Source organism: Sphaeramia orbicularis, chromosome 16, assembly GCF_902148855.1.
Source record: "Sphaeramia orbicularis chromosome 16, fSphaOr1.1, whole genome shotgun sequence".
In the NCBI taxonomy this organism is placed as follows: Eukaryota; Metazoa; Chordata; class Actinopteri; order Kurtiformes; family Apogonidae; genus Sphaeramia; species Sphaeramia orbicularis.
In genome coordinates, this window is record NC_043972.1 from 25,745,788 (window position 1) to 25,759,874 (window position 14,087).

General features: G+C 36.5%; 1 protein-coding gene across 1 annotated transcript in view; it reads left to right on the forward strand.

Annotated features, from left to right (window-relative positions):
* The window catches only part of dnah5 (dynein, axonemal, heavy chain 5), a 153,966-nt gene extending 139,879 nt beyond the window's left edge, over window positions 1-14,087 (forward strand). Inside the window, exons 85-88 of the mRNA XM_030157779.1 lie at window positions 1,267-1,479; window positions 3,074-3,226; window positions 9,896-10,127; window positions 13,723-14,087. Of these exons, the coding sequence (XP_030013639.1) occupies window positions 1,267-1,479; window positions 3,074-3,226; window positions 9,896-10,127; window positions 13,723-13,874 (750 nt within the window). The 3' untranslated portion in view covers window positions 13,875-14,087. The remainder of the gene's footprint in view (window positions 1-1,266; window positions 1,480-3,073; window positions 3,227-9,895; window positions 10,128-13,722) is intronic.

Consider the following 14,087-nt stretch of genomic DNA (forward strand, 5'->3'; position numbering starts at 1 on the left):
GAAACTGAAGCACTGTGGTACTGTTTATCTGTCAAATGTTCATTGTGGTCAGTTTCAGATGCTGCAGCTCTTTCATAATTCATAGTTTGAGTTCTTGTTTGTTCAGTATTAATTGTCAGCCTTGTAAATCCAAGCTGGACTGACTGTACATATCCTGACCAAGGAAAATCAAATTCTCACTTTGTGCAGTAATCTACACCTGGCTTTTCTGCCTCCGTCCATAATAATATACATTATAGACTAAATGTCAACTAAAATTAATGTTTATTTGCAACGTAGTATAGCAAACTATTACAGGATCAAAAACAAATTAATTTGAGCAAAAAAAAAAGTCTCTATTTTGAATGTCTGTGGTCGCCAGAAATCTGTGATGTTAAAATGGGGTTATGAGCCAAAAAGGTTGGGAACCAATGGGTTAAAAAAAAAAAAAACATCCTTGTTTCCAGATCTCTGGCTCTTACATATGATTGTAACTATAGAAACCTCAAATCCAGTTGAACCTGAAGATATCACATTGGTTATTTTTAGATAGAAAATTGAAAACCTTGTGCTACTCAAATATGTATTTATTTAATTCGAGGCTTAGAGACACATAACAGCTTTCCTATTGAGAGTAAATGGTTATATAACCAGCTAATGATTATTAGAAGGGAGTAAATCAGGACCCCAGAAACAGCACTTCAGCTCTGTACCATCCTGTATCTATGCAACAAGCATTTCTCTTAAATGCTTGCAAAGTCCATCTTTTCTAAAGCAGCTCTGACAACATTCTGGCTGCCATGGATATACCTTATAGGACATTATATATATATATATATATATGCAATAAATAGAATTTATTAAACAGCATGAAGGGGGCAGATTCACTGCCTCCATAGGATGAATCATGGATATTAGATCATCCATTTACAAAGACCTTGTCCTAATATTATATGAGAAATGGTTTATTAAATAACAGGTTCTAATGGTCAAGGAGAAGGAATGAAAGGAGGTGGGCTTTGGCATTTAGGATCTGGGGGGGGTGGGGGGGGGGGTTTCAGGAGGAGGATGTATCTCTGGAGGCTTACTCCTCAACCCATGGTTCATATAATGAGAAATAGAAAAGAAAAGGGATTAGACACACCAATAGAGACAGACAGGGGAAATTAGATGATGTGAAGCATGATGTTTGTTCCTCAACCTGCGTTAATAACTTATCTCGTCGTATGTGTCAGTCTACATGATGAGTGTGCACCCGTTCTTTTCCTGTGACTTCATATGTAATAGGTGAGGGAACGTCTCCAGGAGATGGGTCCTTTCAAGCCCATGAACATCTTCCTGCGTCAGGAGGTGGACCGGATGCAGAGGGTCTTAGTTCTGGTCCGAAACACTCTCACTGACCTCAAGTTGGCGATCGATGGAACTATCATCATGAGCGAAAACCTGCGGGACGCTCTGGACTGCATGTATGACGCCCGCATCCCTGCACGCTGGAAGAAGGTGAGTTAAAAGCATTGTTGTGTTCAAGTATTTGAAGTGGACCACGCTACGATATGTTCATAAAAAATATCTGGAGGCTTGAAATATGACACATAATGAAGCTTCTCTGTGACTCATATTCGTATACGTTTCATTGGCATCTGTAGAAACTGCACTAAAGTAATGGAGCGGACTTTTGTTTTTGTCTTGTGCATTTAGAACTATAGTCAGCACAGTTACCAAATAGTATTTGTTTGCTTGACCATTAACTAAATGTCTTTCTTTAATCTACCTCAGGGGTGGGCAACTTGTGGCTCCTGGGCCACATTTGGATCTTGGGCCCTTTTCAAGTGGCTCCATATGACTTTGTCAAAAACATGGAAACACTTTTTTTTTTTTTTTTTTTTACACATTTTGATATTGTTTTCGTATGAAGAGAGGTGATTGACACACACATCCAAAAATTATAGTTATTATTATTATTATTATTATTATTATTATTATTATTATTATTATTATTATTATTATTATTATTATTATTATTATTTTCGCAACCATAAAGTTATTCTGATCTTATGCAGTTGTAAAAATGTAACTACACTCCAAATAAATCAAAAAGTAGTAATAGTAGTAATAGTAAAACACGACTACTTTTAATTTTATGACACTGAAGGTATTCATCTCTATACTCAACACAATAATGTCACTTTTTTTCTGTAGTTTAGTTCTGTAATTTATTTGTAGTTCTGTAAATGCACTGAAACTTAGATTTTTGGTATCTTTTGGCTCCAGACAGATTTTTTTTCCTATTTCTGTCCTAAAATGGCTCTTTAGAATGCAAAGGTTGCCGACCCACGATCTACCTGAAAGCAGCTAATGATTCATGCTTTGAATAAGAAATTCTGAAAATAAATGTTTCCTTAACCACAGGAATAAATTCATATCTTCAAGCTGTTTTATTAGTATTTATTACTATACAGATATCCTTTTTCCTCTGTTGTTTAATATTTGTAAGTAAATCCGAGGCTTTCTTCCAATAAGATCTAATACGGCCATCCAGCCACTGATGTGACATTTAGCTGGTACTGATGTTTGTTGGCTCATCCCTTCTTTGTGTGCACTTTTATTTGATACTTCTATCCAGAGTCTACAAATCCATTTTCTTGATAAATAAAAATGTCTCCCCTTCTAACATAGTTAGAAAACGCAGTAATGTTAATATACAGAGAAGACCAACAAGTATGACTCTGCATGACTTTTCCCGTATCTCATATTTGAATGATCTTCTTGGCATTCAAGCCGTGCTCTCACAAATATTACATCTTTAGAATAATTTAAGTCTCGAATGTCATTCCAGCTGCTGTTCTTAGTTTTGCTACCTGCAGTGCTCAATCCTTTGGGTCCATTTTCGTCTCTGTTTTGCTCTGTATTGTATTCTAAACCTTTTTATTCTATTGTGTTGAATTCTCATAAGTTCCTCTTTTGTTTTCTGCCACACAGTGATTCACAACTCTTTTTTATGTCTCCCTGTTGTCTTCTCCTCTGATCTGCACAGATGACAGTTTCACTGTGCTATTGTAATGTTTTGTTCATGTTGTTGTTTTTGTTTTCCCAGGCATCATGGGCCTCCAGCACCCTGGGGTTCTGGTTCACAGAGCTGCTTGAGCGAAACCGGCAGTTCCAGGCTTGGATCTTTGAAGGGCGGCCCAACTGCTTCTGGATGACAGGCTTCTTCAACCCGCAGGGCTTCCTGACAGCCATGAGACAGGTACACGCAGCATCCTTCTACCTACCTCCTTACTCGCCACCAAGGAGGATACCAAGGATACCAGATGGTACGCAGAGGGAGAGGCAGGCACACAGCCATATTCACACACACATGCATTTAAACGCACACCCAAAAACACGGCATGCAGACTAGAAACAGGTATGCAATTACACATTTCTTTGTTTCCAATGAATAGCTGTTTAGTTTAATGTGCAGCATGTGGATACTGTAATCAGATGTTTCACTGATTAGCATCATGTTGTTAGGACTCCCTATTCTACATTACTGGAAAAAAGTTTTCAGATACCCTTAATATTTTATACAGTCTCAAATATTATTGTGAAATATTTGTGAAAAAAAAAAAAAATTGTGTCAGACACAAGCAAATGCAAATGATTTTTTTTTTGGGGGGGGGGGATAACAAAATTAAATTCTTGACAGTCTTAACAATAAACAAGTGTTCAGAGAACGCAAACCTCCGCCAAGCACCTTGAACAGTGTGCACGTGTGGATCAACCATTTCTTTTTAAATTAAACAGTTTCAAGGTTGTTCCATACAGCAGAAAAAGTTGAAGCTTGGTACCAATCATGTGTTTGTCAAATTATATTAAATTCCAATCAATATTTGTTGAGTTATAATGAAAAATGTGTCGTAAATGGGATTTTCAATGTTAAATGTAAATGTCCACAGAGTCCACATTCCACAGTGGATGTGGACAATTTTGTGCCAGATACAAGATATTGTTCAAAGCTACGGGTGGATCAAATTGGAGGCCAGTCGGAGTGGTTTTGAATTTTAATTGAATTTTCGAAAATTGCTCAATGATGAGAGATAGGAAAATTGGAGATTTTGTGACCTTGCTGTGACTTGAACTTTGGCCTACTTGGCCCAAAATTTAATGGGTTTGTCAGACACAAGCAAATGCAAATGATTTTTTTGGGAGAAAAACATAACAAAATTAAATTCTTGACCGTTTCAACATGTGCTGGATGTGTTTCAAGGGGAATTATCATGTAACATCCAGTTTTGACTTCAATGGAACAGTGCACATGCAGAAGGGAGCATGTGGGTTTGGAGAATGGAACAATACTGGACAGATTTCAAAGACTTAAGAGCAGCTCTAAATACAATATATCACAAATGCATGGGGTGTCTCCACCACTGTAGATATAAAAAGAATTGAAAAGTGTTCTCCATATATTAAGTATAGTTTTATACTTTATCAAACTTAAATGAATTTAAACCTTTTATTTAATTAAAAAAAAGTCTGCTGCATAATCAGTGAGCTCATTTGCATTTCTCTATTTTCCATTTTCCCTCGGTTTATTTTTTTTTTTTTACTTTTTCTGAGACAAAGTTGTGGCATGGTGCAGTAGTTAGCTCTGCCTCACAGCAAAAAGGTCCTGTGAGTCCACATACAGCTCTGGAAAAAAATAAGAGACCACTGAAAAATTATCACTCTCTCTGATTTTTACCATTTATACAGTGCCGGAAAAAATTATTAGACCGCTCTTGTTTTTTTCAATTTCTTGTTCATTTTAATGCCTGGTACAACAAAAGGTACATTTGTTTGGACAAATATAATAACAACAAAAATAGCTCATAATAGTTTAATTTCAGAGCTGATATTTAGCCATTTTCCATGTTTTCTTGATAATAACCAAAATCACTTCAGTTCTTCCATCAATATCTATAGCATTGTACTGACAAAAACAGTGCTTTTAGACATTCCATGTTTTCTTTTCTGTCAGTTTTAGTCACATGATACACACAGGAGTAAGGACTTGATTGCATAACCGTTGTTTTTGATGACTTTTGATGGTTTAATAATTTTTTCCACGACTGTAGGTATGTGTTTAAGTAAAATGAACATTTTTGTTTTATTCTCTAAACTACCGACAACATTTCTCCCAAATTCTAAATAAAAATGTTGTTATTTAGAGCATGTATTTGCAGAACATGACTCATGATAAAAAATAAAAAGATGCAGTGTTTTCAGACCTCAAATAACGCAAAGAAAACCAGTTCATATTCATTTCTAAACAACACACTACTAATGTTGTAACTTGGTAAAAGTTCAGACAATATTTGCTGGAATAACCCTGATTTTCAATGACAGCTTTCATGTGTCTTGGTTCTCCTCCATTGCTGTTGGATGACTTTATGCAGCTCCTGGCAGAGAAATTCAAGAAGCTCAGCAATGTTCCGTGGCTGTGACCATCCATCTTCCTCTTGATTATATTCCAGAAGTTTTCAAAGTGGGTTCAGGTCTGGAGATTGGGCTGAACATGACAGGGTCTTCATCTGGTGGTCCGTCATCCACACCTTTATTGATCTAGCTGAGGCCAGGAGCATTGTCCTGATAGAAGAACCAGTCCTCAGAGTTTGTAGTCTCAGTAGTTTTCAATAGTTATTTTTTTATTCCAGTTTCTTTTGCGGTACTTACAGCACTGTTTTTATCTGTTGCAAGAAGATAGTGATGGCCACAGTAAGGAAAGGCAAGGCAAGTTTATTTGTATTGCACATTTCAGCAACAAGGCAATTCAAGGTGCTTCACACAGGACATTGAATACAACGACAGGGAAAAAGAAACACATTTAAAACATTCTAAAAGAAACATGTAAAAGGTGATGAAAAACAGCAAGTAAGAAAACAACACATAAAATCCAAAAATATAAAAACACACACATTAAAGTAAGAGATTGAGTGCAGAGTTTGGAAGGAGAATATAAAATTTAAAAAAGTCAAAAGCCTTTTAGTCAAAGGCAGCAGTGAACAGGTGAGTCTTTAACCTTGACTTAAAAGAACTCAGACTCTCAGCAGACCTGGTATTTTCTGGTAGTTTGTTCCAGATATACGGAGCATAGAAACTGAACGCTGATTCTCCATGTTTAGTTCTGACTTCTGCACCAGACCGCCTGAGTGGTCTGGATAGTTCAGACTGGACTAGAAGGTCTCTGATGTATTTTGGGCCTAAACCATTCAGTGCTTTAAATGACAGCAAGATAATTTTAAAGTCTGTTCTCTGAGAGTCAGGGAGCCAGTGTAGAGACCTCAGAACTGGACTGATGTGGTCCACTCTCTTGGTCTTAGTGAGGACTGGAGCAGCAGCATTCTGGATCAGTAGTGGTTTTTATACTTATTCTTCTTAAATAAGACATGGATCAGGTGTTTATTCAGTAGAATAAGGTGTGTTTGTGTTGGAATTCCGCAGACACAGGAATGGAATGGCTGTCATACATGCACACATGCTGATTTCAGAGGAAATCGCAGTGGTCTCTTAAATTTTTCCAGAGCTGTAGGTTACTTTGGCTTTCTCAATAGGTTAACTGGTCACTGTGAATGGTTCGTCTGTACAGGGTGGGGAAGCAAAATTTACAATGAACATTTAGTTGTTTTTTCTCAGCAGGCACTACGTCAATTGTTTTGAAACCAAACATATATTGACGTCATAATCATACCTAACACTATTATCCATACCTTTTCAGAAACTTTTGCCCATATGAGTAATCAGGAAAGCAAACGTCAAAGAGTGTGTGATTTGCTGAATGCACTCGTCACACCAAAGGATATTTCAAAAATAGTTGAGTGTCCATAAAGACTGTTTATAATGTAAAGAAGAGAATGACTATGAGCAAAACTATTATGAGAAAGTCTGGAAGATACTACTAAAGAAGAATGGGAGAAGTTGTCACCCGAATATTTGAGGAACACTTGCGCAAGTTTCAGGAAGCGTGTGAAGGCAGTTATTGAGAAAGAAGGAGGACACATAGAATAAAAACATTTTCTATTATGTACATTTTCTTATGGCAAATAAATTCTCACGACTTTCAAAAAACTAATTGGTCATACACTGTCTTTCAATCCCTGCCTCAAAATATTGTAAATTTTGCTTCCCCACCCTGTATATGTAATGAACCGGTGACATATCCAGCCCAATGGTATTTGTTCGACAAAATGAATGAATGAGACAAATTTTCTAAAAATATGTTGAAACACAGTGTGCTTTAACATCTCAGCTAGATTTAGGGACAGTGTTCAGACTGGGTAACAAATGCTACAGAATACTTTTAACAGTACCTCGAGGACTGAGATATGATGAAGACCTACCTTAAAACGTCCAAATGTCAGGTGGATTTTCAGTCACAGGCTTGACTGCAAAACCATCATGAAAGTGACAAGAAAAATGTGAAAATTTAAACTAATGAGCCTTATAGAATATGTGCGTTGTATTAAAAAAAATTATATAAAAGCACCAGAGAGGAAAACACACATTTCTTTGATAAACTTTGGACTAATTCCCATAATGACTGATGTGTTAAATGGGATTTTCAGCTGCATTTCTCAGTGTTACAGACCCCATTAACTGTCTGTAATGGTGTTAGAAGTAAAACAGGCGTCCAAGGGCCCAGGTATGTTCAGGACCGACACATTCATTTCCCTTTGAAATACACGTCGAAGAAATGATGAATCATTCAGCGGTGGTGGAAGTTTGCGCACACTTTCATTTTTGTTCCAGTGTGTGAAGGTTCATCCTCAGAATCTTCTACTTGCAGAGGTCTGTTTTTATTTGAGCAGAGATTTTTTGGACTTCTGTGTTAGCTCCTAGAAAAATCTGTCATGTTCTCTCAGTAAGAAAAAAGTGAATTGCCTCTTCAGGAGAGCTGTTGGACCTGTGGCATTACAAACTCTGTACTGCACAGAGTGTGTACCTCAAACTCATGACATTTTTCCGTAGGTCTGTTGTACAGTAGAGGTCAGAAGTTTAGCTGAATGCATTCTAAAGTTTTTCAGCTTTCCGGACATTTCTGTTAGTTCAGTTAGCCTTTATATTCATTTCAAGTATGTGAAATGACAGAATGTTAATTTCATCATTTACTCCATTGCATTCTTAGGTCAAAGTTTTACACCACGTTCACTATCAGAGGTGTCAAATAATGAAGTACAAATACTTTGTTATCTTACTTAGGTAGACATTTTGGTTATCTACTGTATACTGTACTGGAGTAATTATTTTTCAGATGACTTTTTCCTTCGACTCTTTACATTTTCAATTCTCTGTACTTTCTACTCCTTACATTTTAAAAATAGCCTCGTTACTACTATTTCATTCCTGCTTGTCATCATTCAAATAAAAAATGGCGTCATCCAGATAGAGTGAATTTGATTGTGGTTGGATGAGAAGTATAAACATATACCATTCTGACACCCTGTTGGTTTGTACACGATCGATCCCACCTGACTTTTTGCACTATTCCAATACTTATATTCAACTAGTCATCATATATTCTGCTCCATGAAACACATGTTTATGCTCAGTAGTGCACATATATGGTTCTTTAATACAATTGAATTGTACTAAAATGCGTTTATTGTCAATGGGCATATATGCGGCTGAAACAGGTAGACTAGAGCATCCTAAATGTTTCAACATTAACATTTTAATATAACATTATAGTCATTATGTCCTTTAGATAAATGTTTTTTGTGGAGGTAGGGTAGTGCACCATAGGCCCCCTGGCACTGCCTAAACTTTTGTCCTAATGGGATTTTTTTTCCCCTTACATTTACTTTTATACATTAAGTAGTTTTGAAAAAACAGTACTTTTACACTTAAACATTGGTTGCTTGTATTATTTGTGCTGTCGTTTATATTTTGTTCATGTTTTCCTTTCTTATGGCTCTATTTATTTATTTCATTGTAATTTCTTCCTTTTTTTGTGCCTAGTTTACTCAGTCCTGTTTCTAGTTATTGTTCCCATTATAGTTATCACCATGGTTGTTATTGTTAGTATTTTCTTGTGAGAGTCTTTGCCATCTTCTTCCTTTTTCTCCCCCCTTCACTCTCACCTTCTCTTCTCCCCCCTGTTCCTTCATGTCAGGTCCGGCATCGAAATGTGGTTCAACAAAATTCAAAATAAAGAAGCAGAATATCAAGGAGAGCCTCATATACTTTGAAGTTTTACTTGGAAAAGCAAATTTGTTCAGCACAAAAAGGAAGCCAGACTACCATTCTGCTGTTATGATGATGGACAAGACAAGTTAAAGAAAAAAAAAAAAACCTTATGTAAAAAGCTTGAGTTGATCCTTCAACTTCTACAGAAGCCTTTTTAAACCCTAGTATTTATACTTCTATCTGAATAATGAATGTGAATACTTTTAACACCTCTGTTCACTATGACCAAGAGTTTTCCAGAAATCGATATTATGACTTATAAAAAACTTTCAACTGGTTAATTCAATACTGCAGACAGTCTCTTCAGATTCAGTATCCAGCTGACTTTGAGCACATTTAGCCAAGATCCATGTAAACTCTTGACCTCAGCTGTATATGTGTGTGTATATTTGTGTCAATTTCCTCTCTGAAATGAGGACAAAATGACTGAAGGGAAACAGTATTTGTATTTCCCTTATTTGTTGTACTTGTTATTTTAGGTTAGATTGGATTTTTCTCCCACAGCATCTCGCAAACTATACCATCGATGGAGTACACTTCTCTACCCCTGTGGTGGTTTTGTATTCCACCTCTATTACACCCCACTTATCAAAATGGATTGATTTTCGGTAGCAAAAAGCTGTTTCCAAATGTCAGCTAAGTCATTTGTGTGCGCCGCTGTTGTAATTCCTTTATCAGCGTTTCACCCCAGGTGCTCTGCTCACATTCGTAGGAGATTACTCGAGCCAACAAGGGCTGGGCTTTGGACCGCATGGTTCTGTGCAACGAGGTGACCAGGTGGATGAAGGACGATGTCACTCAGCCCCCGGCGGAGGGCGTTTACGTCTACGGCCTCTACCTGGAAGGCGCCGGCTGGGACCGTCGCAGCTGCAAACTCATCGACTCCAAACCCAAAGTCCTGTTCGAGATGATGCCTGTCATCAGGATGTACGCGGAGAATAACGGTGAGCGGCGTCTGGTAAAAAACTGAGACAGTGTTTCATCAAACTGTGGGGCGGGCCCTCTAGGGGGGGCATGAAGGCTTGCCAAGGGGGTCATGGGATCTCTGCTGGGGGTTTTTTTCTCTTCAGGTTAGAACTAGGGATGTAACGATATGAAAATTTCGTATCACGGTTTTTGTGATTAAAATTATCACGGTTATCATTATTATCGTGGTATTGTTGAAATTGTGCTCAAAATGTTCAAAAAGTACTAAAATGACTACACTGAAATAATTTAACCAAGTTGTATTGTGTAAAAAAACAACAACAACAAAAAACCAAATAAATAATTGGCACAATGTACTTTCTCTTGGCAGAAACATTCAAATATTAACCCTTATTGGTCTGAGTCTATTTTGTCCGTTTTTCAGTACTTTTGATTTTGCCTTTATATACTATATAAACAAATGTTTACTATACCCATGTTTGGGATCTTTTTTTTCAGCACAACTTCATCTATATCATCTGTCTATTTTTTTTTTTTCCACTTTAACCTACTATAAAAACACAAAAGGCCAGAAAACACAAAAAAAATATAAAATCCGATTTGAAAAATGAATATAATTTATTGCATAAATAACACAAAGATGCTTAACGAACCTTTTCAAAGAGTTTAAAAGTGAAGATTGGTTCCAAATATTAGGTATATAAAATTAAAATTGTAATAAATTAAAACTATGCTCAAATATTCGACATAAAAGCAGATCTTTACAGAGGCGTTTCCTCCGGAAAAGTGCGGTAATCAAACACGGTTATCATGATAATCAGAATTTAAACAGTAATACTAACCATCTGCAATTTTACCGCGGTTTATCATTATACCGGTAATCGTTACATCCCTAGTTAGAACACAGGTGTCAAACATGCGGCCCAGAGGCCAAAACCGGCCCGCCAAAGGTTCCAGTCTGCCCCGCGGGATGAATTTGCAAAGCGCAAAAAATTACACTTAAGATATTAACAATCAAGGATGTCAAAGTTGTTTTAGTTCAGGTTCCACATACAGACCGATATGATCTCAACTAAAATAATAACAGCATAATAACCTATAAATAATGACTCCAAATTTTCTAAGTTTAATGTGAAAAACATAATATTACATTACACCTATAACTAAGTAATGACAACTCTAAAATTTTCTCTTTGTTTTAGTGTAAAAACTTACATTAAATTATGAAAATATTAACATTTACAAACTGTCCTTTAACAATAAAATGCGAAAAAGACTGAGAACCACTGGACATTTTTAAAGATGACTCTGTTGAATAAAACGACGCCGTCCTTTCATGTAGAGACGGTCCTTCTCACTTGTGTCTAGGAGTGTAAGAAAATATCGGTATCACAATATATAGCGATATTTCACTTTACGATACTGTATCGATATTAAAAAGTACTGTGCCGATATTTTTAGGTATTTAATCAAATTCAGGCACGGCGGGGGTTCAGTTTTGTTTTTCAAGCTCTTTTATTTCTATATTTACATGAGTATTTTGTTCTGTTTGTTTACAACAAAAGTACTATTGTGATATTGCAGGTCATACATGTAGTTTTTTTGAATTGATAATGCTGTTTTGTTAAATAATAGATAATTCAAGCATCCTAAAAGCACTTTTTACTGTCTGAAAGAGGCAGAGGTTTGTTTTTTTCTTCTTGGGAATGCACAAAAATAATGTTCTGATGTGGGATGATTCAGGGACTGAACATTATGGATTCTTTTCGCAATAGAATACGAACATTTAAGCAGAATCTTAAACTGTAATGTCTGTAAAACATTACTGAGGGGGGGATCCGGTTGTGTTTCATAGTGGGGCTTTGACACATACATATGTGCTGATAATATCTAGTTTAAATATGGATATATGAATATATTATTACTGTATAGGACAATATAGAATATTATATGTATTTATATTATGTATGTATATGTGTTTTTGTTTGAGGGTTTTTGTTTGTTTTGTTTTAGTTCTTTTTAGTTTTTATTAATATCTGGTAGGAAAAGTAGCAAATGGGTATTATCATATTAGTGTACATAGGTAAAAGGATATGTGATATTGTTAAACCATTATTGTTGTTGTTGTTGTTATTATTATTATATTCATACAAAATAATAATTGCTATATAATGATCAGAAGGAATAGAAATTGGGGGTAGGAGTACGTAAGTTTTTACTTCTTCCTACTCTGTTTCGAGCATGTATAATTTTATTTCATTTGTTTTGTTGTTGTTATTATTATTTACTTTTATTTATTTATTTATTTATTTTGTTGTTTGTTTACTTATCAATCATTTATATACCAGTCCTTATATTTTGTTGGTTGATTTTTGTTTTGATTTCACAGTCACATGTTCGAAATAAAGATTTCATTGATTCATTCATTCATTATTTGTTTGTTTGTTTGTTTGTGTGTTTTTTGGACTGGTAAAGCTGCGTGTTAAAAATGTATTTATCCAAATGCTGCACTTTAGGTTTTTCCAGGAAATAATTTGTAATAAAAAAAAAAAAAAAAAAAAGCAACAAAACAAAACAATATTGCCTTGTTAACAGTATCGTGATATATCGCAATATATCGTATCGTGATCCTTGTATTATGATTTGTATCGTATCGCCAGATTGTTGCTGATACACAGCCCTACTTATGTCAGTCTTTAAGTCTGTCTCCTCAGAGTCTGTATCCCACGCAGTCCTTCACAAATGGATGGATGTAACATTTAAATGTCAAGCAGACTCACAGCTCTTTATTTAGTCTGAGAATAGATCAGCAGAACTATGTGGTTCTGGATAAGTCCGGTTTATATTCAGGCAGGCAGTGAAGACAGAGGCCCCTGTGGATGCCTGCGAGCCAGTCTGCCTGACAATGAATTAATGATCCGATGATACGTGCGCTGCGGTTTGTTTACAGCATGTTCCCTTCCAGCTTTTCGACAAGAAGGATACCTGCTGCGTACCAGAGTGTGTGTGTAAAACGAACAGTGGGCAGGTCCTGCGGTTCCGCTAGCAGCTATACATACGACACGCCTGTGTGGATTTGTGTGTAGCCTCTTGAAAACCACTCCACCTAATTGAGACTCCCCTTAAAAGATCTTAGTTTGATCTATGTTTATCCTCTTTGAAGAGCACTTACTTGCATCAGGAAAGGGTTGTTTTTTTTGGGTTTTTTTCCCCTCATAGTTGAAGAAAACTGAAATAACACTTCAGCATGTTGAAACTGGCATCCAACAACCATCATTTAGCAAGCTGATTACCTAAAAACAACAAAAAAAGCAAAGTAGTGCTCCGGGAGTAGAGGAAAAATAACCACGGTTTTCCTAATTTGAGTTCTTTTGCGCGGCTTTTCCATCATACACAAACAGATGTTCGGTTATCCACAGCGGGATGTCCCAGTGGCATCGCAACACACATTTACATATTTCATTGAGTTGCAGCAATTTTAGGCAGAAAGATGATTGTGTTCTCATTTAACAGACAGCCTTTGCCAGCTGCTCTCACTGTTTTTCTATCAGTTTTGCAGATTGGTTCGACTCTCTTGTGCGGCGGCTTATGTCACACTTTGTGTTGTTTCAGGTGTGAAGGATCCCCACCTCTACATGTGTCCAATCTACAAGAAGCCGGTCAGGACAGACATCAATTACATCGCAGCTGTGGACCTGAAAACATCGCTTCCTCCCGAGTACTGGATCCTACGGGGAGTGGCGCTCCTCTGTGATGTCAAGTGATGATGACAGCCTCCAACAATATCTGGGTGATATTAGGTATGTTTTGTCAAGAGGTACAAAAAAAAAAATGTTACATGCAACTGAGCCACTTAACTGGATTGATTTCATTAGCAGACTTAAGTGGCGTAATCTACCTGCTTCACACAGACTGTTACAGGCAGCATTAGTGCGTTCTTTTATGATCCTGCCATTTAGTGTGAATTAAGAGCCCAG